The following is a 27,098-nucleotide window of genomic DNA, read 5'->3' on the forward strand; positions in this document are numbered from 1 at the left end:
TATGATTTTTAGAACCTGAGTATCTTTATGAAATAAGAATTATAGAGCTTTTCTCTTCTTCCTAAAAATATTGTGGGTTTTTTGTTTTGTTTTGTTTTTTATTTTTGTTATTACTGCTACGCACTTTAAACTGCTCAGAAAAAAGTTTTGTTAACACCAAATTCATAATCTTTGTGTTCCTTTTGGTGAATCAACCTCTTCTTTTAGTTAAAGCTAAAACAGTATTTAATAATGTGGCCTGTGGAACAAAGAAGGTAAAAAATTCTTTTTGTCATGACGACCTATTTTACTATTATACATGTCTGGTCTTGTAGAAAACTTAATATTATTAATTACTTCAGTGTTTATTTCTATATGTGCTCCAAATTAATTCATTTGGTGATATTTTCATCTATGATTTTATGACATATTTAAGAAAACTTTACAACAAAGTATCATTTATCATAAATGCTAGTTTGTGCTGATAAAATGAAAAATTAATTTTGATTGCAGGCTGATTCTAAATTTAATAGGTTTGTTTCTCTGGGGAAAAAAGTATTTCTTTTGTTTTGCTTTGTTTTGTGATTCAGCAGATGAGAACTTATCAAGCTACCAAAGCAGGAATAGTCTGGCTTTTCGTAATCAGAACATTCTCCTGGGTATCACTTACAACATCATAGCTAATGCACTCAGCAATGAGCCAACTTGTCTTGCCCAAATTGAAGAAAGTAAAGCTAAGAAAGTTTTAGAGCTTTCTGGAGCCAGTTCTGAGGATGCAGAGATGGTAAATAATAGTGGGAAATTGAATGTTTAATGTATATAGTATTGTCTGAGCCCTATTGTACCTCAGCTCCCCAAACACAAATAATCCCTGAATCTCAGCCCTCCACCAATCACAGAGATTTCACCCACATTAATAGTTACCTTCACAGTAGATCTCATATTCATCCTCTTCTTTCCACTCACATGGGTACCATTGCAAATCAGACCTTTCTCACTGCTCACCACAACTATTTCCACAACCTTTTCTTTGAATTCCTAAGTTTCTGTCTGTCTGTTTTGCTCTGTTTCTGTTGTCTTTCTCTAATTCCCCTCCCCCCCTTTTCTCTTTTTTGTCTCTCCCTCCCTTTGCTGCTCAAGTTTATTTCATATTACTTCCCTTTAAACACTCTACATTTCAGCCAAATTGGCCTATATAATGTTTCCTAAAATTGATATTCCCTTTCTTGCTTCTGTGCATCTCCATAGGCAGCCCCTATCCTTGGAATTTTCTTCCTCATCTTAGAATCCCTAGCTTTCTCCAAGGTTCAGTTCATGTATTGCTTCCTATGGGAAGCCTTTCTTGATCCCCTGTTTTTTGTTGTTATTGTTTTGTCTTTTAGTGCTTTCTCCTTCCTCAAATTATGTCTGTACATATTGTTTGTGTTTTATCTTCCCAGTAAAACATATACTATTATAAGGTAAAATCCATTTTTGATTTTTGTCTTTGTAGCTAAAGAGCCCATCACATGGTCATAGTAAGCAGAAAAATGTTGCCTGACTTTTATGGAATGGAACCTAGTTATAGCAAATTTTGCTAATAAAGCTATTAAGTTGGTACTAGTGCAAATTTATTTCAAATTAAAATTTTATTCTAAATCTACAAGCCAGTGGGTTGAATTTACAAATAATAATACAATTTGCGTTTTACTTCTAGTTTTTTCTTTAGTATATGAGTGAAGTTTTTTTTTTGTTGTTTTGTTTTGTGAACCATAAAATTTTGTAGATCCCAGTCTTTTTCCTTTGCTACCCTAAATGTTCCTTGTGTCTTTATGGTCATTTGTGAAAGGAGTACATGTCTTTTAGCTAAGCAGTCTTTATTTTCAGCTCGTTTTCTCTCCACTTAATGGACAACAGTACTGCAGTTCTTCCATGAGAAACAGAAGCTTGCACATGGCAAGAGCTGGCCTTGTTTGCTATGATTTAATCAGTTATAAGTAAGAAATTCTTCAGGTTGGATTTTTGTTTAATCTTTTTTCAGATAACCAATCATCATCTTGAAATGTGACTTTTGTTAAGAGTACGACAAAAAATGAACCTTTTTCTCACTGTTAGCACAAAATAGCTAATTTTAAAAAATTTAGTTACATACCTATATTGTTTCTTATTACGATTAAATTCTAGGTTATTGGAGGTCTACACAAAAAGGCATTTGAATGTCTATTTAAAGCTGCAAGGAGAGCTGAAGATGAGGTCCAGTCTCATACTACTGAGCATGTTGATATAGCTGGAGTCATAGATGCTTACATGACTTTGGTTGATTTCTGTGACAGACATCTCCGCAAAGAGGAAGAAAGTACATCAGGTGAGAGAGAATCTGGAGAAATATATGAAATTGTCATCTTGCAAAAAGATGATGTTTATCAGGTGGGAAATTAAGCAAAAAGTAGCTGTCTTTCTTTGGAAGTTGCTATACATATATATATTTTAATGTGTTTAACATATATGGGACTACCTGCCATCTAGGGGAGGAGGTGGGAAGGAGGGAAAAATTTGGAACTGAAAAGTTTTGCAAGGGCCAATATTGAAAAATTCCCATGCATATGTTTTGTAAATAAAAAGCTATAATAATAAAAAGAAAGTTGCTATACATATAGGGAAGATAAAATAATATTTAAATAGAGGGTGGTATTTGGCATATAAATGTTTAGCAAGTGCTGTTGATTGGTTATACCAGAAAATAATGGCAAAACTTTGAGAAGCTTACTAGCTTTCAAAATGCTCATGACATTCTCAGCAAAATTTGTCTGCATTTGGACAGATTTTACTGTCCTCTTATCTTCCCATTTGTATGATTTAAATTTTCATATTTTCATTTATGACCATGACTTATGTGGTCTTCATCTCACTCCTGGAACAAATTCCATAACCAGCAAATGCTCCTCATGTTCCTTGTCCAGAAAGACATGATAATGTTTCATATGGGGTGGATAATCTTAGTGAGATTTCATTTTGAGATGAAACCTTTTCCTCATGGTCCAAAAAATTGTCTGATGTTTATTGGTCAAAAGAAGTGATGAGAGAAGGGATACCCTTGCAGAACAAGGAGAGAGGGTTTTATCTTCAGTCAAGTTTGTCATTCTCTGAACTAAGATAAAAATAAATTTAAAAAGTAGGTTTTTGGTAACCTTTTCTTAATTGTGTTATTTTGATAGTTATTCATACTGTGGAGCTGCAAACATATCCTGCACTTGTGGTGGACAAGATGTTAAAAGCCTTAAAATTAAACTCTAAAGAAGCCAGACTTAAGTTTCCTAGACTGCTTCAAATTCTAGAACGGTATCCAGAAGAGACCTTAAACTTAATGATAAAAGAGGTCAGCAAGTTCTTTTCTTAATATAATGAACTTTATTTGAAAACTGTCCCCATTTGTATTTAAATATATTAAAATAGTAGTGATTATTTGGTAACATTTACTAATAATAAATATCCCCTTTTGTTTGGTTTTGTCCTGGTTTCAGAAAAATATTTAATTCATATTACTATAAAATAATTAAATGGCCATATTTGCATTGTTTCCCTGTGAGTGTTAAGGGAACAGTGTATCTGAGAACAAACCAAAGAGTAAAGTTGTGGGTGTTTGGTACTGGGTGGGACATGGATTTTCTATAAAAACTGAACTACCCAAAACTCAGACAGTTGTTTCTTGTGGTAAAATTATATTTTAAGCTATATACATCAGGAATCACTACTAAATAATAGAATGAATCAATTCAATGTCATTGCAACAAACATGAAGCATGTTTTCTGATGAAGAAATTGTGATAAGGGCTAGAGATATAAAGATAAAAAATTATTCCATCTCTGCCTGTACATAGATAAGTATAACATGAGCTAGAGTATGATAGAGAGGTGGGAGATAGTGATACAAAGAAGATTCAGACAAAGTATTCTAGAAAACCCAAGATAGGAGGGCATCCTTTGAACTGTAAGATCAGAGAAGAATTCATGATAAAAATTATGGTCTTTTATATTTTTACTTAATTCATTCTATTTCTTAAATATGACTTTGGCATGTATTTCTAATATCATTAGTAGTTGACAGTTTTAAATAGAAGATGTGAGTTTAAAATTTAGCCTCAGAAATTTACTAGCTATGTGAACCTAGGTGACTTAACCTCTATTTGCAGTTTACAGTTTCTTCAGCTGTAAAATGAGGACAATAACAATATTGTGCAGAGTATGAGGATCAAATTTTATCAAATGTGCCTAGAATGTATTAAGTCACTATGTAAATACTTATTCCATTTCACTTTTCTCCTGTTTCCTGTTATAATTTTTCATCAGTTTTTAATTTCTATTTAAATAAATTTATATCTAAGTATAAAACAAATGATTTGAAATCCTGTGCAGTACACACTTGAGAAATCTGGTACTTACTGTTATGCACTGCTGGGTGGCGGAATGGGTGGTGCACAGAAGAATCAGGAGCTTCTTGCATTTCAGAGCTGTAAGGTAGCTGAAAGTCTTGTGAGCCGAAAGAAGTGAATGTTTAAAGATAGTTTCATCTGTAGTAACCAGGAGCTGCCAGTTTGTATTGGCAAGGGAGAATGGTTAGCAGAGAACTGTTACCATCATAGCCATTTTTTAAATATCCATTTGCCTGTAAGTTATATTCAACTGCTGGCAACAGAGAGGGATGCTTTCTGCATTAAAGACCACAGGAGGGGTCCTGGATCTTTTTCCATCTTATCTTCTTTTCTAGTGATATGCCTATGCTTCGCTTTGTCCTTTGAAGTATAATATGGACAATCAGTTCAGCTGCTCAAATAAAGTTTTACAGGGGAGAGAACTGGAGGATAGGTAGCCACAAGTAGTTGAAGTGTGTTGTACACAATATCAGCAAAGCAGGGTGGTGATAAGAACTTGGGCATTCATGAGATGTCTTCTAAACTTGATGAATTTGAGTTACATATTTTATTCCTTGCTTTGCTTTGGATCTGATGAAAATGCTAAGAATAGTTTGCATGAATAAAATCTGCTTTTATATATTAAGTTTTAGGTGGTAATTTCATAAAGGTTTTGCTATTATACTTGGCTTTCTGAAGAATTATGTTCTTCAGGAGGAAAAGGAGAAGGGAAGGGACAGTACCACATATTAGAAAGAGAGCATTGGACTAGAAGCTTAGGAGTCCTTGGTTCTAGTCCGCCTTCTTCAATTTTGTTGTTCGATTTTGACAAATCATTTCACTCTCTAGCTGCTAGTTTAATTATCTGTGAAGTTATAGGACTCAACTATATAAGCTAGTTACTCTTTGATTCTAAAATGCTATGATTGTATTTATTTTTCAATGCAAAACATGAGACACATTGAATTCTGAAACAGATCTGTAACTGATCTTTAAATAGGTATATTTTAGTAGCACAGTCTCCTCCATTAAAGTTCTGCTCTGTTACCTCTTCATGGCATGGAAGTGACCCTAAGTTTTCAGAGGCATAGTTAGCAGAATATAAACTTTGATGGATCCTATAAAATTTAGAAGCCTAGGAACATGGGCATGATAATGGACTGTATGCCTGTTGTTTAAAGGCCAGCCTCTATATGTCCAAGGAGTTGTTCTTCACCAAGTTGATTGTAGGATGATAAATTTTTAGCCACAGCAATTAAAAATTTATAAAAGCTAATTTGTTTTTGTTACATTTTAAGGGTTTTTGAGGGGAGGTGGTTTAGATTTTTTTTTTTTTTTTTGAGCAAGGTAATTGGGATTAAGTGACTTGCCCAGGATCTCATAGTACATTTTAAGTTTTGAACTGTCTCCTTCCCTCCCTACCCCACCTTGAAAAAGGCTCCCTAGTTGATACAGAATGGTTTTACGTATGTGTGCATGTGCGTGCATATAAAACCATATTATGCATAGTTCTACCAGTTCTTTGAAGGTGTATAGCATCTTTCTTCCTTCATGGGCCTTGGTAGTTGGTTTAAATGTTTATGATACTCAGAATAGCTCGGTTATTTGTAATTATGTGTGTGTGTGTGTGTGTGTGTGTGTGTGAGAGAGAGAGAGAGAGACAGAGACAGAGACAGAGACACAATTGGGGTTAAGTGACTTGCTCAGGGTCACACAGCTGGGAAGTGTTAATTGTCTGAGACCAGATTTGAACTCTGGTTCTTCTGACTTCAGGGCTGGTGTTCTATCCACTGTGCCACCTAGCTGCCTCCTCATTTATTCTTCAAATACAATGTTCATAGCAATTCTTGAAGACTATTTTAATGAACAGAACAATTATTATCTGTATCATTAGAAAGAATACTATTCTACCCTGATGAAATAACAAATCCTTTGAGTATTAAAGTAAGTACACACTATATTCCCATTCATATTCAAATATTTCTACATGGTGATTCTTTTTGAGTTGAAGGTTTGTGAATATTTTGTAACTTTTTTTTTTTTTGGTGTCCTCTTATGTTATATTTACAAAAATAAGCACTATATAAATGTTAGTTTTTATACTTTTACAAAACAGAACGCTGTTTTTGCTGCCATCATTATTTAAATAAATAGAATATGTGGCTTCAGTGGAGAAATAGAAATTTACTTCAAGTATTAAAATAGTCAAGGATTTATTTTTTGTTGTTTCCCAGACAAACTATTACTACAAAAATTATTTTAGTGACAGCTTTGTGTGTGTTTTAGATGTCTTCCATTCCCTGCTGGCAGTTCATTGGTTGGATCAGCCAAATGATGGCCTTGCTTGATAAAGAAGAAGCAGTGGCCGTGCAGCACACTGTAGCAGAGATTGCTGATAACTATCCACAGGCTATCGTCTATCCTTTTATGATAAGCAGTGAAAACTATTCCTTTAAAGACACTTCTGCTGGTCACAAGAAGAAGGAGTTTGTGTTAAGGTGATATTACAGTTAATTTGCTAATAAAATCCTAGAGAAAATTAAAGATAATAGCCTTAGTAAAATTAACAAATCCTGTTCTCTTTGTAAAATGTTGTTTGCTATGCAATTAATATAATTTTTAAAAATGTGGAAAAAATTTTGTACAATATTCTTGTACAGTCTGCTACAGAATGTAAAACTGTCTGATTAATAGGAAACTATTGAATTTTTCCATGCCGGATATTTTTAAAGTATGGTTTCTCCTTTTTATCTGACCCCCTCCCCTTTGCTTTCTTTTCCTTAAAATGTCTCCTTCTGTCTTGCCAAATTCTTTCCAAGTCATGCTACTGTATCCCCTATAACTGACATTCATATTCATATTATGGATAAGAGAAATTAAATGGTATGGTTTTTGAAATTAGTACCTGTATGGAAAGGGCTCTTAACAGTTTATCAGTACAAAGCTACAATGTTATTCCTTCTGTTTGTCTCTTAAGGAAGAAAGTTGATCTGCTAGTAGTTACTTTTATTGGGCTGCTTTTTAAAAACTTCATTGTAGGGTCTAAGAGTTAAGCTTTTTACCACCAGATGATTAATGTTGTTGCCATTTTAAAAGAAAAATAGAGGGATAAGGAATTTGACAGTTGGATAGAGAATTAATTGAATGGACTGGGAAGAGACTTGAGACAACTGTTTTTGCAGTACCTCAGCTAAGAGGTGATGGGGGGGCTAAACCAAGACAGTGGCAGGGTTGGGAGAGAAGGGGATATATACAAAATAAATATCTTATGTATAACTGGGCCGGATTGTACTATCTGCTCCTACCTATTACCTTCTCATCTTAACAGTCTTTTCTTCTGAACAAAGACAACTAAAAACAAGTTATTTTTAAAAAGGGGGGGGGGAAGGGAAGGAGACTGCTAAAGTGATTTTTTTTCATAGTAGAAATTTAGAGACAAGTCATAAATTCCAAATTGCACATATCAAAAGAAACCACAACCAGTTTTCAAGATGTCAGTTTTTAGCTTTCAGAAACCAAAACATTAAGATAAATTTTGGCTAAAGAAATACTGTGTACATTTTTCTGCTGTTACAGAAAATATTTGCTTTATTCTTGTTTTTAATGTAATATTGTTAGATTGAAAACAAGAATCTGATGTTTATAGCAGACAGACTGATATTAAGAGGACACTTCACCTTCCTAACCTTGGCAATTTCTTCTTTCCTAGGATAAAAAGTAAATTGGATCAAGGAGGAGTGGTTCAAGATTTTATTAATGCCTTAGAGCAACTCTCTAATCCTGAATTACTCTTTAAGGTAAAAAAAGAAATAATAGCAGTATTTATTTTGGCTGCCTAGCTATGTTACATATAGTGGGGGTGGTAAGGACAATAAGTTATTACCTCATTCAGGGATGCCCAGAACCTGTGAGACAGTTGTAAGTGCCCACTTAACTTTTCTCCCTCACTTATTATGCAACTTTTTAGTGTTCTATAACCACCTCTACAGTGTCATTAAGTATATTGTTATTGTATGCAGTCCTGTATATAGCTATTGTAAAACACAAACTTCAGTACAAGAGAAATCAGGTAAAATGTGTACTTTGTAATTGAGTATTTCTCCTCTTCTACTCTTTCCATATAGGACTGGGTTGATGATGTCAGAGGTATATTGATGCAAACCCCAGTAAATAAAAAAAAACTTGAAAAAATGTATGAAGAGATGTATGCAATCTTAGGAACCCTAGAGGTTCCTGGCATTGGGGCCTTTAGAAAGAAGTTTATTCAGGTACGTGTGTAAAATTCATTCATTTCAGGGATGCATCTTTTTAGGAGGTACTCATTGACAATTTAAGCCAAAACTTAAGTCTTCTGACTTCGCAGATTTCTTTGAGGTTATATTCTTTCTTCATCACATATTCACTCCTGTTGTTTTCTTATATTGCACATGATGTCACATGTCATGGATTGGCTGTTAGGAAGTACCACAGAGCTATCATTTGCCTTCTGTATTCCACCTTCATAGGTTATATATATTTGGAAATACAGGATAGTGTTGTGAGAAGATCCCTAGACTTGATGTCACCAGAATTCTGGTTGAAAGTTGGCTCTGCCTCTTGCTATTTGACATTGACTTTAACTGAGTCTCGATTTCCTTAAAGTGAGGATAATAATACTTGCACATAAGTTACCTTATTAGTTACCATCATGCCATTTTCCCACCTGTTGCATGGTCTCTTTTTCTATCCTCTTTGCCTCAGTTTAAAAAAAACTTTTCTCTTTTCTTATAAGTCTTAGTTTGTTATATTTGGAGATGTCATATTTTTGAATTTATTATCAATTTCTTTCCTGCCCTTCCCTCTTCCTTATATGACTTTTTAAAATCTGAGTTGGTTGATAAGAATTTTATGCATCCTCATCAAACTGGTCATGTTTAAAACTATATGTTGGCTTTTACTTCTTAAGTTCATTACCCCTTTATTAGGAGGGTAAAAAGCATCCTTTCTCCTTGGACTTTTAGAATCATGACCGACCACTGTATTGATCAAAGTTCTTGAATCTTTCAGAGATACTTTATTACCTATTCCATCAGGGAGATCATAGATCCAGTGAAATATGGAAGTGATATGATGACTGTCACTTTAATAATGAATGACTTGGTTTTTTTTTTTAGTTGACATATATAAAACTGCTTTAGAAATATAAAATTGATAATACTTAAGACATTAGTGGAGGGAATGAATATGTTATGGTTATTTTAGGTTAGATTAAAAATGGATGTAAATAAAGTTAACTTATTTTATTGGAATGTGCAGTTGGACTGTACCTCATTTGGAATTATTTCCCATTATGTGTTCAAAAATCATTTTTTAAAAAAATCTATCCTTACTGGAAAATGTCTGTATAATTTTAGTACATGGGAGCCTATTTGTCATTTCTTTGAATCTTTTGACATATAGCTTCCCTAGATCTAGAGTCCATGCCAGACACACCCAAATTTTCTTTCTTATGTCATAGATTGATAATATGTATACATATGTATATGTGCATATATACATACATGTGTCTGTGTGTGTGCATTTATTGTATGATATAATAAAGAAAATCCAGGCATAGTGTGATAAATATTGTGTAAAACACAAGGACATGCAGATAAAGGGAAGTCTAGGAAAAATATAAACAGCTGGAGGGAAAGGATCACAAAACTAATGGAGTAAAGTATAGTGAATTGAATGTCAAAGGAAACGAAGATTCTAAGAAGTGAAAGGTGATTATGGGTAATCTATATTAAAATGTATTGTACAATTAATTATCTGTGACATTTTTTCCCAACCTTGAATTGAACATTAAATTTAAGTTAAATTATTATTTTCAGACTTATGGAAAAGAGTTTGACAGACATTTTGGAAAAAGAGGTTCAAAGCTACTAGTTATGAAACTCAGTGACTTCAACAACATTACTACTACTTTATTGAATAAAATGAGGGAAGACTCAAAACCACCTGGGAATCTTAAGGAGTGCTCACCTTGGATGAGCAACTTCAAAGTAGAATTCTTGAGGAATGAGCTAGAAGTTCCTGGTAGGTTAACTATTTTGTTTTTCTAGATGCTGGCTACACATATTAATTCCTTATATTTCTTAAGATCTTAAATGTCTCTTAAAATGAACCAAATCAAAAAGCTCTGCTATCTTTTTAGAAGCAATTTTTATTTCCTTTTGTTTTTAAAGTTTTGTTTCCTTTTTAAATTCTGATCTTAAATATAATTTTCATAGACATGGTAATTGGAATAAGAGGATTGAATATGAAACTGCAAATCCTTATTATATAAAACTTAATAAACTTAGTATAGAACTTACAAAACTGTTCTGTCTGTGATTTCTTCTGGCCTTTTGTTCTCCCCCTCTTTTGCATTAAAAATTTTTTTTCAATGTCTTTCCTTCCTTCCTACTTTCCATCTCTTTCCTCCTTTTCCCTTCTAATCTGTCCCTTCTCCCTTTACTCCTCATTTAAAAAAAAAAAAGCCAAAACTCTTGTAAAGACATGCAGTGTCAGGAAAACCAAATTCCCACAATGGTCATGTCTAAAATAGTACATTGGCTTTTGCTTCTTGAGTTTGTTACTCCTTTGTCAGGAAGGTAGAAAGCATGTTTCCTCTTTGGTCTTTTGGAATCATTACTGGCCACTGCATTGATCAAAGCTCTATGTCTTTCGGAAATGCTTTTCTTTATTATCTATTCATTGGGGAGATCATAGATCCACTGAAATATGGAAGTTAAATTTTGCTGGTATTTTTGATTTTAATAATAATAAATGAGGATAATATTTAAAGTTACTTGACACATATAAGCTTCAGAAATATAAAACTAACAATACTTTATACATTAATGGAGGCAATGAATATGTAGTTATAATTTTAGGTTAGATTAAAAATGGATATAAATAAAGTTAACTTATTTTATTGGAATGTGCAATGGGACTGCAATACAATCTATTCTTGTATTGACAGCAGTAGACAGTCTAAAGATAAATTGAATGATGACTCTACTTTCTGGGCCATTTTTGAATATGGCATAGATTTTCTAAGTTAGATTTGTGAATGAATCCATGTAACAGAAGTACATAATGAAAGAATTTCTGTCTAGCCAGTCACTATGATACTTTAGCCATTCAAGAGACATTTATTAAGTATCTCTCCTGTTCCAGAAACTCTGGTAGGTGCTAGAGGTACAATTACAAAAAAAAAAAAAAATCTGCTCTCAATTAGATAGAAGAAAACATCTCAGAAATTGCACTTGGTTTTTGTACTTTAGAAAGTAATAATCCAGCAATGAGTAAAATTGAAGCAGCTTATTTCTTAGTCTGATATATTGGTATGCTGAATATTCAATACAAGCAGTAAACTGACTTTTAAAAGCTAATATTTTTTGCCATTATAAGAGAAAACTTATTTCTGTTTTCAATGAATTTTTTTATATTTTTTTGCATACTTAACACTGTGATGCTATATTACCTCTTCTCATTAAACAAATACATTTTTTAAATATTTATAAGAATTTGGTTTAAGTAATCCATTCTTTTACCTTTTTTTTTTTAGGTCAGTATGATGGTAGAGGAAAGCCATTACCCGAATACCATGCAAAAATAACTGGATTTGATGAGCGGGTAAGGTGGCACAGATTTATTTTTCTCTAATTAAGATTTTTGCTATGTGATATCAGATCATCTCCTATGTGGAAAAGTGATGTGTGTTTGTTTATAGTTTTCAAAAAACTTTAAAATATTTTATTTTAGATAGGATATTATATAACATTTAAATACTTATTTAAAAAAACCTTTATTTATGTTATCTCATTTGATCCTAAACCACTCTGAGATAGGTGCAATTTTTATCCCTGGTTTTACAGATGAGTGAATTAAAGCCGGGCAAAGTTAAGTGATTTGTTCAGGATATAAAACCCAGATTTCCTTAATTCCTAGCCCAGCATTCTGTTCTTTCTGATGTTTTCATCCTCACAACAACTATATAAGGTAGTCAGGGTAGGTAGTTTTAGCCCCATTTTGCAGATGAATAAAGCCTCAAAAAGGTTAAATACTGTTCTAGTTAATATTTTTATTCTCAGCATCTACTGGAATATTTTTCACATAGTAGGTGCCTAATAAATGTTGGATTGTATTGAAAGTTATTGGCTAGTAATTAGCCAACAAATATTTATTAAGTGCCAGCTATGTACCAGGAAGTACCAAGATACCAAGACAAAAGGGAAACAATCCCTGTCCTAATGGAGTTTACAATTTGTTGAGAGACACATGCACGTGCACAGACACAAAGTGATCAGCTGAGCTGGGAGGAGATGGAGGCTGGAAAAGCTTCCTGTAGTAGGGAGTACATGAGCTGAGTTTTGAAAGAAATTAGGAATTCTGAAAGCAAAAATGAGACGCATAAGTGTGCTCCATATATAAGAGTCAGTCAAGGCCAGGGCACAGAAATTGGAAATGGAGTACTGTGTTTGGGCAGTATTATGAACAATACTCATGCTCTGTCCTTCGTCCTTTTCTCCCTTAGCAAGCTCATCTGTGAATTCAATTGTTAGTTCTTTACCACTGACTCCCAAGTCTGTTATCTATACTTCTGGTGCCATGTCGTCATCCAACTGCCTTTTAAATTCAGTCCATTCCAAACCAAATTCATCTTTCCAAATCTGTTGCAGTTCCTCTCTTTTTTATTTCTGTTGATAATTCTTCCTAATCAATCAGTGAGACTCGTTGGTGACTTTTCCTCTTCACTCATGCCTTACATCCAGGTAGTACTCAGTACTACCCTTTTTAAAGACTCAACTCTGGTGGAGGGGATAATTTGGAACAGAAGGCTTTGCAAGAGTCAACGTTGAAAAATTACCCATGCATATGTTTTGTAAATAAAAGCTTTAATAAAAAAAATAAAAAAAAAAAAAAGAAGATAATGTTGGCTGCCTTGTTAACTTGAGAAAAACAGTAAATTGGCAATGAAGTTTTGCTAGTCTTAAACCTTATATGCTCTTAAACTCTTGTATGTTATCTGGCATCACTAGTCAAAGGAAGCCTTTTGTTTCAGAATGGGAGCCAAAGAATCTTGAATTTGGAAGGGATCTCAGAGACCATTCTGGTCAATTGCCTCCTTGAATAAAAATGACCTATTCAGTGGCTCCAACAAGGTTCCCCCATAGTTTCTTCCCATGGCATCCCATGGTTACTTTGGATAGCATCAAATGCTAGGAAGTTTTTTCTTAAATCACATCACGACCTAACTCTGCAAAGTCCTCTGTGTTATAGCTATTTAGGTAACCTAATTGTGGGACTGAATGAGATCAAGATTCCACAGAGGAATATCCAGTAATAAGCCTGAGATTTATTGGTTCTGTTGATGGATCAACTGGTATTCACTCTTTGAAATCACACCTAAAACATATAAATATTTTTCTAAGGTAAAAGTAATGGCATCTATCAGAAAGCCAAAACGTATCACCATCCGAGGCAATGATGAGAAAGAGTATCCTTTCCTCGTGAAAGGAGGGGAAGATCTGAGACAGGATCAGCGCATCGAGCAACTGTTTGAGGTCATGAATATTATCCTATCACAAGATGCTGCTTGTAGCCAAAGGAACATGCAGTTAAAAACTTACCACGTTATTCCTATGACCACCAGGTAGGAATTCCATACGTTTTGTGAGTCTAAAAAATAGCCAGTTTTGAAATGTTAATAAGAAAAGAAATTCTTTAATGAGAAACTTTGACTGATGAACTAAGTCATACCTTCATTCTCTTGAATGGTCAGCCACCCAACTTCTCAGGGTTGTAAACATGACAAGAAAATGGAGGGAATTGAACTGCTGGAAAAAAGCAGTGACTTTGATTTTTTTCTCAGAAAAGGTGGGTAGCTAGGTCACATGAATTTCTATTTTGCTTAAATTCATTGAATTTATTTATCTGGCCTCTAGATGAAAAACTTTTTAACACAAACCATTTGAATCATTGTCATGAACCCCAAGGAGCTCACAAATCTCTAAATGGGCATCACTAATCCAGAGGAAAAACAAAAACTGTTTTTATCTAAATCTACATTATATATGTTGACTTGCTGCTTTATATAAATTGGAGTTTTTATTCAGACTTTAAATTTTTATTTCAGATTAGGATTGATTGAATGGATAGAAAACACCTGTACATTAAAGGAGCTTCTTTTGAATAATATGTCTGAAGAAGAGAAAGCTGCTTATGAAAGGTAACAGTGTTTTACTTACCTTTGGGACTTAAATCCTTAAGTATCTGTGAAAAATTCAAAATCTTTGTCTTAAAATGCTAAATTTTTTCATAAGTTAAATTTACAAATTCCTTGTGATATAACCCCCTGTGAATTGAGATATTGTTTCCTTTAAAAAAAAAAAAAAAAAGGAAAAAGAAAAGAAAAGCCTGTCTTCTCTTCCTCAGCTTCTCTGATATTATAACAAAGTACTTTCTTCAAGTCAAAATTCCAAATGAAGAACTTGGTCATCATCCACTGTTCTTTTCCCTTCATTTTCCCTTCCCTTCCCTTCAGTACAACATGATATTCTTATCATACAGTCCTGACACAGGTGTAACCCTTCCCTCAAGCAGAAGAAATACAGATGATAATATTCCTGTTTCATGGGACTTGAAAGACAGTTTGTGTTTGTTTCAGGATATTCCATTGGCAAGGATTAGTCAAAGCAGTAGAAAGAGCAATCACTAAATTCTATGTTTAGCTCTTAGCATAGTGTTTGTTTTTCAAGCCATAAGAGAAAATGTCCAATGAATTTCAGAATTTTAGAAATTTAGAATTTTAGAAAACTCTAAATATTTCTTCTGGATGCTCAAAAGCATTGAAAGAATTTGAAAAAGTCACTAATTGTTCTCATCTGTGTTGTCACAAATTGGTCACTGAGCCAGTGAACCATGTCATAGGTCAAATAATTTGGTTCTGAAATGAAACCCTGTATGTACTGAGTCTGTCATGTGACTTGTCTTTTTGTGAAGTGGAAAAACAATATTGACAGTTGTTATTAACATATAATGAAAATAAGGCATCTTTTACAAAGTTGAAGACCAGTATAAAGAATTTAGGTTGGATAAATTGAATAGGTGAAGAAATAACATGTGACAAGGGTAATTTCTCTTAAGCAAGAGAAAGGTGTGAATAAAAGAAAGGAGATAGAGAAGTACTGGGGAGATGACAGTGTTTTGTTTTTGCAAGAAATGATGCATCCTAATTTTTCCAGAGACTTTTTGAAGGTGATAAGCCTTAAAAGGAAGAATTCATGAGCATTATGAACAGGTAATGCAAATTTTGAAACATTGATAAATTCAACAAGAGGGAGAAAGACTGGAGGCAAGAAGATAGAGCAGTTTGGAATCTGCTGTAGCTGCCAGGTGTGAAAAATGAGGGTGTGAGGTAGGGTTTTGTTTTCTTTGAAAGCAAAGGACAAGTACAAGAGTCATTTTGACTTAAGAATTGGCAGCCCTTAGTGACTTTATATATTATTAAAAAGATGAGCTGAAAATTATATTAGGAATTTGAACTTGGGTGATTTTGCAGTTTCTATAAATAGCAACATCATTCTTTTCTGGGGATGAGTAAAGCTTGATCATCATCCATCAGAAATGGTAGGTAAAGTATGGCGAAGCTTTTCTTTTCTGGATAATATTATTAGCCAGGGTTATATTCCTGGAGAAAGGTTGTGTTTCTCTTTGAGTGTTTCCCTTTAAGTAATTGAGTTGTTTTCTCCTAGAAGAGAAAAACTCAGTCTCTAGATGTGTTGAAAAGTGTATCTCATGCTAAAGCCAAGAATGCTGAGTTTGCCTGACTGACATGCTGGCACATGAAACACCAATTAATCAACATTTTCTTGCCTCCACACTTCCATTCATAAAATGGAATCACAACATTGACCTGCAACAGGCAGCTGTATTCATTCATAGAAATGAAAGTGCTTTCCACATACAGTGTAATGTAGCTGTCTTTCTTTTACCTGTTTTTTAAAAAAAGACATTCAGTCAATTTTTAGTGACATTCCTACTAGTTTTACACCCTAATTTCTTTTTTTAATCTTTGTACACACAAGTAGAAAAGTGACTTGAATCAAAAGGTCAATTAAAAAACTGACTTAATGAGTCACAGGAAATATACCATAAATGAAACAAAAGAGATAATAATATAAAGCTCTTAGCACAGTGCCTGTGCTAGCTAGCTAGCGCTAGCACATTGCTTAATAAATGCTTATTTCCTTTCTTGTCATAAATGTTTGAAATTCTAACTTCCCTTATAGTAAGTTAATACTTTTTACATTTGTAGGAAAAAAAATTTTTTAATCTTTATAGCAGCCACCAAAGTTGGCTGAGCTTATACAATTCTGTATTTTTCTCAGTGGGCTAGGCATTTTACATATTCTCATAGGTAACAGGAGAACATTTTAAATTCTAATTCTTGAGCAGCAATTTTTATTTTTTTAAAAATTAAGTCTTGTTTTAATTTGGGCTTTGATTTGTGTGTATAAAAGAGGGAAGATAATATTTTAAATAGGATAAAAAATTAGGCTGAATATATACATGTATTTTAAAAATGTCATTGTGGAAGAATGTTACTGCACATCTATAATGTCAGCTACCAGGGAAGCTGAGGTGATCTGCTTTGTTTAAGGCTCAAGAGTTCTAAGCTACATTGGGTTGTGCTGATTGGGTATCTAAGTTTGGCATTAATATGATAAGCCCCAGTAGTGAGGTACAAACCAGCCCATATTGGAAATAACTGGTAGTATAGGCCTCTAAGTAGCCTTGACCCTTCCAACCTGAGAGACTCCATCTTTCTTTTTTTAATGGCAATAATTATACCTTCTTCATTCACTTAAAACATGAGAAGATGGCATGATATTGTACCTTTGTCAATATGGCTTACTCTATAGACCTTTTCTTTTAAAGTTTAGAGGATTAAATCATCCCTAGTCTATTGCTAGCTAGGTAAAATATTAAAGCAATGTATTAAATTAAAAATATTAAGCAATTTTTATATGCCAGACACTGTGCTAAATGCTGGGAGTACAAATAAAGGCAAATTAAAGACAGTCCCCTTGACATCAAGGAGCTTATATTCAACTGGGAAAAGACAGCCCATCAAAGGGACCTGAAGGGAGAGTGGGGATGGTGGAGCTTTCTACATGAGAGAGAAGTGGAAAAGTAGGAGTTGAGCTAGGTTTGGAGCAGGCATATCTGACATGGGGACATCTTCCAGAAGAGGTTCTGCAAAGAAACTCACAAGTGAAAAGAAGAGAGTACAGGGGTGAAGGTGTTGTTTGGCTTTGGAGGAGGAGGTGAAGAAGTAGTCTGGGGAATCATGGGCTGAATAGGGCATGATTGCAGTTCAATTATATCAGATTTCTTTTGAGCAAGAAATTGTTATATCAGCTTGTTTTTCTTTTTATGGTGTATATTTAGAAGCAGGATAAGTTTTTTGAGAATGAAAATATAAATCAAATTTTAGACTCACTATCCAGAATAACAGAGGCTAAAGCTAAAGTTCTGTAAAATAATATAGTAAAAGCTTATTTTTTTTTTCTCCTACTTATCTACTAAAAGTGATACAAAATTATACATGAATTTATTAGGGGAAAGGGATGTTGTATTTCGAAATTATATGACCTTAAATAGTAACTAATATTTAAATCCTGTTTTTATTTTTTTTGTTAGTGGACCCAAAGCCCCACAATTGGAATATAGTACCTGGCTGACAAAAATAACAGGAAAACAAGATATTAGTGCCTATATGTTGATGTACAGGTAAGTCTGCGCCTTCTTTTTTTTTTTAATTACATTTTTTTATGATTTACTAATTAATAAGTATGTGCCAACTAGTTAATACCAATCTCTGTGTTAAGCACTAGAGACACAGAGAAAAAATTAGATGTTTCCTTATAAATTACATTCTGTACCCATTATGTGTTTTTGTGTATATTTTATACATATCTGTATAACAAAATAATTTTGCATGAAGGATGCTAGTGGCTAAAGGGTGTCATGGAAAATTTCATGCAAAAAATTAAATTTTGAAGGAAATAGGGAATTCTGAGAGCTTAGAAACAAGGCGAGAGTGTGCTGCACAATAGCCTATGGAAACACAGAAATGAGAGTGAGCACCTTATAGGAAAGAAAACAATAAGACTGCCATCGAATATGGGAAAGAGCTGTATGTAAGAAGGCTGGAATGGTGGAGTCTCAGGTTGTGAAGGGACTTAAGGGCCCAAGAAATTTGTATTTGATCTAAAAGATCTGGTTCACTGAAAGGAGAGTGACAGGGTCAAGTCTGTGTTTTGGGAAAATGGCATTGACAGGATGGAAAATGGATTGGAATAAGAAAGGCTTTTTAAAGTAAAGAAAATTGTGGCAGACCAGGTAAGATGCAGTGGGTAGAGTACTGGCCCTGGAAAAACCCAAGTTCAAATCTAGAATCTGATCCTTGTTAGCTAGCTATGTGACTCTGGGAAAGTCACTTAACCCTGATTGCCTTGCCAGGGGGAAAAAAAGTCAAGTTGAGGGGTGATGAGCACCCAAACTATGTTGGTAGCTATGGAGATGGAGAAGGATGTGGGAAATGTGTCAGTAGACTGGAAGATTTGGCAGCTGGTTGGAAATGTAGGAGGGAAGAATGTGAGGAATCAAGAGTATGCAAACTTGGGAAATTGATTGAATCTATTATTAAAATTTGAAGTTTGAAATGTTTAGTAGGCAATTGGAAATCATAACTCGAGAGAAAAAATTCAAGCTGGATTTAGAGATTTAAGAGTGACCTGCATTAGAGATGTTTTGTGAGCCCATGGAAACTGATGAGTGAATGAGGAAAGAAAAGAGAAGAGCATCCAGGATAGAGCTTTAGTGAGCACCCCAAGAGGAGATCCAAAAGGACCATCTGACAGGAAGAAAGCAGCATCCAAAAAACCCAGAGGAGACAGGATGCAGGAGGAGGAGATGAAGAGAGGCCAGGAAGGCTGAGGACTGAGAAAAGCCATTGGATTTGGCAGATTGGGGATGTTTTGTAATTTTGGAGACAGTACAGTTGACAATCCTTGGTTTCTGTAAATTTGCATTACAAAATTCAATTCTCCTGGCTGAGTGCTAAGTGCCATATTATATTTTGACAAGGAAAGCATTGTATTTTATATTTTTAAGTCTTAAAATGCTGTGTAAAATTTAAATTACTATTATATATTGTTGCTGCTCCTTCCTATTTCTAGGAAAACTTTAGTTATTGTTAAGTATAATACGTTAGCCTGGTTTTTAGTAGTGTGTTTTGAGGCCCATATTTTTTTTTCTTTCATAATGTGTTTTTATTGATTAAGGAAACCCTAAATAATCTCCAGGATGCATAGACATTCCCAATCAGATGATACTCTAGTTTTTGCAGTTATTAAGATCTTATCATCATAGATTTAGAAGATTAATGCTTAAAATTATGGCTCCAGCCTGTTTGTGAAAATCTCTGGATCCCATAGGGCTTTTTAAACTTTCCAGTGGCAACCCATTTTTTTATCCCCCAAATTTTTAGGGACTCCAGACATATGGGTATATAAATGAAACATTTACTACTAATAAGTCATAATTTTGTGACCCCCCCCCCCCATTCAATTACAAAATCCCGTGGGGGGGTGGGTTATAAATCCAATGTTTAAATATCTGAGTTTCAGATAATCTGTGTTCTTTTGATGGCTTAACAGGAAGAGTTTTTAGTTGAAAAGAGACTGTCAGTTGAGTACTCTCCTATTTCAATAGAAGTCACTCCATTACTTGGATAGACTTGGCTTTCTTCTTTGAGGTTTCCAACATGACTTTCTTGATCTAACTGAGAAATGTATGGAGGCCCATATTTCTAAATTAATATGTTTCACATTTTTTCCTTAACTATAATATATTTAGTATAGTATATTCTAGTGGTAATATTATTCTTTTAGCATTTTCCCCAATTGTAATTAAAAGATATTCTTGTTAATTAAATTAAAAATATTTAACATCTCATACACATATACACAGAGGTAGTATAACATAGTGAATAGGGACCTGGCCTTGGAGCAAAGAAGATCTAGGTTCAAGTTCAATCTTGAAACACAGTGACTGAGAGTCCCTGGGCAAGTCCATGCTTTTGGCAGTTCTCTAAGACTAGTAGTTGGAGAATCAGGTACCAACCCAAAGTGATGGAGGAGAGGGCATGTCCTTACCCGGGGGTTTCCTGTACCAGTGAACACACAAATATCCTCTTCCTATCTCTATACCTATGTGAAAATCACTGTGCAACTGCCTTCCTTTACAGAAATGAATGATTGAATAGAAAAGCATTTATTGAATGCTTGAGAGGACCAAGTGCCGGACATCAGATCACAAAAGAGGTTCTGCTTTTGAGTTCACACACTAGTTGGGGAGATGACACATCTGGAAAGGTTCTGATTCAGGACAGATGTCCTGGAGACTTTATGGCTGTGTGGGCAGTGTAGATGGGGAGGTCCCCAGAGGATGTTAGAACACAGTGGCAGGACAGGTGATAAGGATGATAAAACAGATGTCTTCTCTCTTACCAGAAGGATTGTAATTGATGAATCGTATGTTATAGACACAATGAACACTCGTGGCACATAGTAGATGCTTAATAGGTGTTTATTGATTGATGGCTTTGAGTGAGGGGAAGAATTGAGAATCTTGATCTGCAGTTATTCAGTGGGAAGTGGGCCAGCCAGAGAATGGGGATTTTTTTTTTTTTTTTATCCTTTCAAAGGAACAGGGATGTGATAGGGATCATTGGCTAGTCATGATTGAGAAAGGGGAAGAAGGGGTTGTTGAAGAGCTCTTACAGTGACTAATACTTCCTGAAGCCCACTGGGGTTTAGGTGACCAAGTTAGGGGATGGGGGCAAATAGCAACCTCATTGGCAATTCTTCTTGCCATGTGGACCCATGGGTCAGGTGGCCCTGACTAAAGGAGGGGCAAAGGACTTAATTTTATTAGGAAATGTAAGATATGTATAAAAATGACTGTACTACAAAGTAGAATATGGCAGATGTAAAGGAGAGACCAGACAGTGTAAAGTAGGCCATGGGATGTGAGTTGATGGGATTTATCATCATGTGAATGGAATAACCAGTTGAAGTTAATGTTATACTTTTGCCATAGTTCTTTTTCTATCTGTTGAGTAGGTATGATTTTAATCCTAGTAAAAATGATCAGAATTCTTCTGTGGGTTGTGAGGCAGCTAGGTGACCCTAGGGATAAAACTCTAACCCTAAATCATACCTGGCCTAGACATGCACCAGTTGTGTGACCTTGCACAAGTCACTTAACCTCTGCCTCATTTTCCTTATCTGCAAAATCCTCTAATCCTAAGGTGGTTGTGGTTGAGGGATATACCAAGATATAAAGTTCTTTACAAACTTTAAGGCTCTATAGAAATGCTAGTTCCAGTAAAATAAATTGTGGCTAGTGGTAAATGGATCATCAAAATACAGTTATTTGCTACTTGAGTTTCACGTGAAGCAAATGTTTTCAAATTTAAATTTCAAGAATTTCGGTACTGAATTTCAATTTCAATAAAGTTGTGTTATTTAATTATAGACGAGCTAATCGTACAGAAACAATCACATCTTTCAGAAACCGAGAGAGTAAAGTACCAGCAGATTTGTTAAGGTAAATGAACATCATTAACTCTTTTTGAAATCACATGTTTTTGGCTGTTAATAAGACTTTGATTCTGAATTCCTTAGGAGAGCCTTTGTTAAAATGAGTACAACCCCCGAGGCTTTTCTGGCTCTTCGATCGCATTTTGCCAGTTCCCATGCCTTGATGTGTATCAGCCACTGGATTCTAGGGATTGGAGATAGACATCTGTCCAATTTCATGATCAACATGGAGACGGGAGGCATGATTGGAATAGATTTTGGCCATGCGTTTGGATCAGCGACACAGGTATGCTTTTTAAGAGCCTCGGAAGTATGGTATTGAACCGCTCTTTTCTGTTGATTTAGTTGTGATATGACAATCTAATATTATGAAGTAGTTATGGCAGGACCCTATAAATTTGATTATTGAGATTTTTCCACCCGTTTTTACTTTTTTGTGCTATAGGATATTCACAGAAAAGGCAGAGTTTACATTCCCCTTGATATTGTATACAAACACCATACAAATGCAGTAATGGTAAAGGATGGTTGTAACCTTATAGCTTGGGATTTTTAGTAAACATCTTTTATTTTCTATATGATTTTTTTCCTCCTCTTTAGTTTCTACCAGTCCCTGAGTTGATGCCTTTTCGTTTAACTCGCCAATTTATCAATCTAATGTTACCAATGAAAGAAACTGGTCTTATCTACAGTGTCATGGTACATGCTTTAAGAGCTTTTCGCTTAGATCCAGGTCTTCTCATCAGCACCATGGATGTATTTGTAAAAGAACCTTCTTTAGACTGGAAGGTAGGTTTTGGTTATATTAAGATTTCTATTCTGCTGTGTCCTCAGTTATAAACCTAAGAAGTATAAGGTTATAACTAGAAAAGTTTTATAAAAAACTTTGTAAAAGCTTTTACACATTTTTATTTCTTTGCATAGTGTTATTTGAAACTAATATTTAAATTGTACATGATAAATCTCAGGCTCACCTTGCCTGAAAGCTGCTATATAAAGAACAAAGCAAAAACCAAAAAAGTAAAAATAGTTGATCATATTGGTTAAGGTGGAGGAAAGGAAAGCTCAGTGAAAGTTGACATCATTGAGTTATTAATGGAAATATAGTTCTTTTGATGTTCTTTCTGTGACATAAGGTCTGAAGATTGGAAACATTTAAACCAATGAGCTTACCTGAACCACATATTTATTTTTATCATTTAGTATTATGTTCTCCTCCTTATATATCTCAGAATTTCTTTGTAACCCATAATTAGTTAGTGAACCTCTTCATCAATAACTAAACATATATTGAGAAATAACTTCAATTTACTCTAGTACCTTAAAGACTAGCATATATATATATATATTTTAACACTGCCTAGTTATAATCGGACATAGATATCAATTTGCCTAGAAACCTTTTTTGAAAGTTTGGGAATTTATTTTGTGTGACTGTGGTCATGATTCTGTAATTGCTAAATAGGGGAAAAAACAGTTTTGTTCTCTCCTAGAATTTTGAACAAAAGATGTTGAAAAAAGGAGGTTCATGGACCAGAGAAGTAAATATGACAGAAATGAACTGGTATCCTTTACAGAAAATAAATTATGCCAAGAGAAAGTTAGCAGGAGCCAATCCTGCAGCCATTACCTGGTAAGTGTTACTCATGAGACTTTTGGATTTTGTGATAATGACCAAAATTGTCCTTGCTAAGATAAAGAAAAGAATCTTTTTAAAAGAGAGTCATACTAAAAACCATTACATTGAATTCCCAATCCCTATATTTATGCCCTCCTGCATTTTTGATTTCCTTCACAAGCTAATTGTACAATATTTCAGAGTCTGATTCTTTTTCTACAGCAAAATAACGTTTTGGTCGGGTATACTTATTGTGTATCTAATTTATATTTAAATATATTTAACATCTACTGGTCATCCTGCCATCTAGGGGAGGGGGTGGGGAGGGTAAGAGGTGAAAAATTGGAACAAGAAGTTTGGCAATTGTTAATGCTGTAAAGTTACCCATGTTTATATCCTGTAAATAAAAGGCTATTAAATAAAAAGAAAAAAAAGAAAAAAAAAAAAAAGAGAGAGTCATAAAAGATCATCCTGAAATGGGTGGTGAAGAGGGGGTTTGAAAAAGAGTCATTTACCGATTGACAAATTTTCTTTGTATATTACAAAGTTTTCTTTTTCCATCAGCTCTTTTAACATAAAGTTAAGGAAGCTCAACTAAATAAGAAAACTAAAAAGCATTGATTCCCTGTCACAACTGAACTCCTGATGCTTTTCCTTATTGATACTAGGTTTTCATTTAGAATGCTAATTTAAACTCAGTATGAAGAATTTTTTCTAACAGTTAGAGTTCCAAAAGTATAATGGATTGCTTAAGTTTCCTATGATTGTAGGTATTTGAGTAGAGGCTGCATGATGATACCTTCATAGGGGTGTTGTAGAAAAAATTGATGGATCCATCAAGGAAGGTATCTAGATGATCTGAAAGGCTTTCCCCAGTGCTAAGAACAATCTTCCTGAAATTTAAGCAAAACTAAGGGTCTGCAACCTCTTTTTTTGCTTCTGTAAGTGGAAAGAAAAAATTAGTCTTTTGGATTGAGAGCAAAATGGTCAAAGAAAAACTAGATGAACTTAATAGCTTTTGCTTAAGGAGGTGATCTCTAAGGTCCTTTCCACTTCTAAAAATCCCATGATTCCATGGAATTGGGCTTGTTAAATTTAAGTGGTGAAAAGGTTAGGAATACAGCCATAGAAAGAAACAAATACATGGTTTAAAATAATGTGTTCTTTATTTCAGTGATGAATTACACCTGGGCCATGAGAAGGTCCCTGCCTTTGAGTGCTATGTGTCTGTAGCTCAAGGAAATAGAGATCACAATTTTCGTGCTCAACAACCAGATGATGGGCTCTCAGAAGAGACTCAGGTCAAGTGTCTTATGGACCAGGCTACAGACCCCAATGTGCTTGGCAGGACTTGGATAGGATGGGAGCCCTGGATGTAAATCTATAGAGAAGAGGAAGGTATCAAAGAAAAATTACCTGAAGTTCTTAGAAGTAAATAAGTCTATCTTTCTGAAACACTGAAAGAATAGAACCCTAGTTTGAACTTTGTTTTGTGGAATTGAATATAATTCAGTCATAATAAAAAAAACTCATAATAAAAACTAATGTCATTGTAAACAGAATAAGGTTTATAACAAAAGAAAAAATATAGACCCAAATTGAGACCAAAGATGAGACGCTTTTTTACTATAGCATAATCCAAATGCTTCAAGTTAGATAACCACCTGTATCCATTGGGATTTTATACATTAACATCTTGAAAAGTTCTTAACAAACCAACAACTAATGAAGTTGAAATTGTCATGCATTATTCAAACTGGCCATAGAAATGGAAGTTAATGATTCTACCTAATAGCAAGAGTCTGAAAAAAACCCCAAAAGTTTATATTAGTTTCTGCTTCTAATTACTGTCCTTTTAGGTCTTTTTTTTTTTTTTTTTTTTTTTTTAATAACTAGAACAACAATAGACCTTTACTAATCTAATGTCCTATTTTGGATCCATTTTATAAGATTTCTTTTTCCTTTCCCAGATCTGGCAGATTTAGTTAAAAGAAAAATCTTTGAGAAAAATTTGGCTTGCATGACCAAGTTCTGCTATTTTGATCCATAAACGAGAAAAAGATAAAAGTGCCTTGAGTTAAACATACACATTTACATTCCTTTCTTATCCTCAGCATAAGATAACTTCAGTAAACCCCTAAGTATGCTGATAAATGATACCAAAGTACAAAGCATTTTGTTTGTGGAATATTAAAAATGCCTCCACATTTGTAGAAATCCCATACTTCAAACACAAAACTGCAAGCATTACAGATCAATGAAGAACTCTAGAATGAACAAAATGTGTAATTAAAAATCATTTCTTTACTTAGCACTGAAGTCTTAGCTCCTCTTAACATGTCCTCAGGCTAGTGATGTTTTTTTATGGTGACTAATTTTTTGGAACCATTGTTAGAGACTTCTGTGTGTGAAATAAGATTGGGCTTAAATGATAATAGGTATAATAAGATTAATAATGGACACAGCATTTCTGGAAATATGAAGCTTAAAGTTATGGTTTGTTAAAAAGACAATGAAATGATACAGGTTGGTTGGTTATTTTGGGTTTCTTTAAATTAGTTTCATCAGAATAATTTAACTTCTGGTAATGCATTGTGTCACTAGCTAATTCTACTATTGTCAGATGACTCCCATTTTGGCACTAAAACATTTATGTTTTGTGAAGAGTGTTTTCAACAAATGACATTTATTCAGCCAAAATATTTTATCTTTTCAGGAAAAATAAGTGAGAATCATGTGTGTGAAAATCTACTATGTATATAAACCAATGGATACCTTTTGCTGCAACATGGAGACAATCAAACCAGAATTTAGTTAACTTTTGATTTGGATTATTCAAAAAATACTCCATTTTCTTTAACTATTATAATTTTGTTTTTTTTTTCCTCTCCACACATTCAAATGGAACTGAATATATTCAATCCTGATTTTAAATGTTTGTTTTCTGATAATGTGGAATGATTTTGATTTATCTGTATTATGTGAAATCACTGAACTTGTGTCCTACTTTTTACATTTTATATCAATAAAAGAGATATCACTTCAAGCTTAAGGTATGGAAGTGTCTGTTATCAAAGCTTTCTGCTTGAAAATAACAATGTAACTAATTAAAAGTGAATTTTTAAAAAAATCTGAGCTGCAAGCTTACCTTTTGTTTAAAAGACCACCCTCATCACAGTTGATGAAGGACATGACTGACTACTTTGACTTGTAATCGAAGAGCAAAATGGAGGATTGTAATTCTTGCCAAGCAAGATTATTTGATTTTGCCAATAGTAATGTCATTGCTGGAGCATCACTCAGTGATGGAATCTCCTGAAAACTACCCCACGGCATAGTATGGTCAACATCACCCAAACCAATAGCCTTTAGCCCTCACCAATGTGTTTGCTTTTATGTGTTGTAGTGAAAATAATAATTTACTTAAAA

At 34.0% G+C, this 27,098-nt stretch overlaps 1 protein-coding gene across 3 annotated transcripts in view; it reads left to right on the forward strand.

Annotated features, from left to right (window-relative positions):
- The window catches only part of PRKDC (protein kinase, DNA-activated, catalytic subunit), a 153,934-nt gene extending 127,135 nt beyond the window's left edge, over nt 1-26,799 (forward strand). The window contains exons 71-87 of one of the 3 annotated variants that reach the window (XM_023496026.2): nt 570-763; nt 2,143-2,323; nt 3,174-3,334; nt 6,654-6,865; nt 8,077-8,164; nt 8,492-8,635; nt 10,223-10,427; nt 11,944-12,011; nt 13,811-14,031; nt 14,515-14,607; nt 18,084-18,173; nt 21,987-22,058; nt 22,136-22,337; nt 22,652-22,840; nt 23,545-23,684; nt 24,844-25,067; nt 26,386-26,799. In XM_023496026.2, the coding sequence (XP_023351794.1) occupies nt 570-763; nt 2,143-2,323; nt 3,174-3,334; nt 6,654-6,865; nt 8,077-8,164; nt 8,492-8,635; nt 10,223-10,427; nt 11,944-12,011; nt 13,811-14,031; nt 14,515-14,607; nt 18,084-18,173; nt 21,987-22,058; nt 22,136-22,337; nt 22,652-22,840; nt 23,545-23,684; nt 24,844-25,048 (2,465 nt within the window). In that variant the 3' untranslated portion in view covers nt 25,049-25,067; nt 26,386-26,799. Of the gene's footprint in view, nt 1-569; nt 764-2,142; nt 2,324-3,173; nt 3,335-6,653; nt 6,866-8,076; nt 8,165-8,491; nt 8,636-10,222; nt 10,428-11,943; nt 12,012-13,810; nt 14,032-14,514; nt 14,608-18,083; nt 18,174-21,986; nt 22,059-22,135; nt 22,338-22,651; nt 22,841-23,544; nt 23,685-24,843; nt 25,068-26,385 lie in introns of those variants that run through there. The other 2 variants (XM_023496027.2, XM_031946427.1) reach the window with 2 other exon arrangements.
- Nucleotides 26,800-27,098: the final 299 nt, after the last annotated feature.

Source organism: Sarcophilus harrisii, chromosome 1 (assembly GCF_902635505.1).
Source record: "Sarcophilus harrisii chromosome 1, mSarHar1.11, whole genome shotgun sequence".
NCBI lineage: Eukaryota > Metazoa > Chordata > Mammalia > Dasyuromorphia > Dasyuridae > Sarcophilus > Sarcophilus harrisii.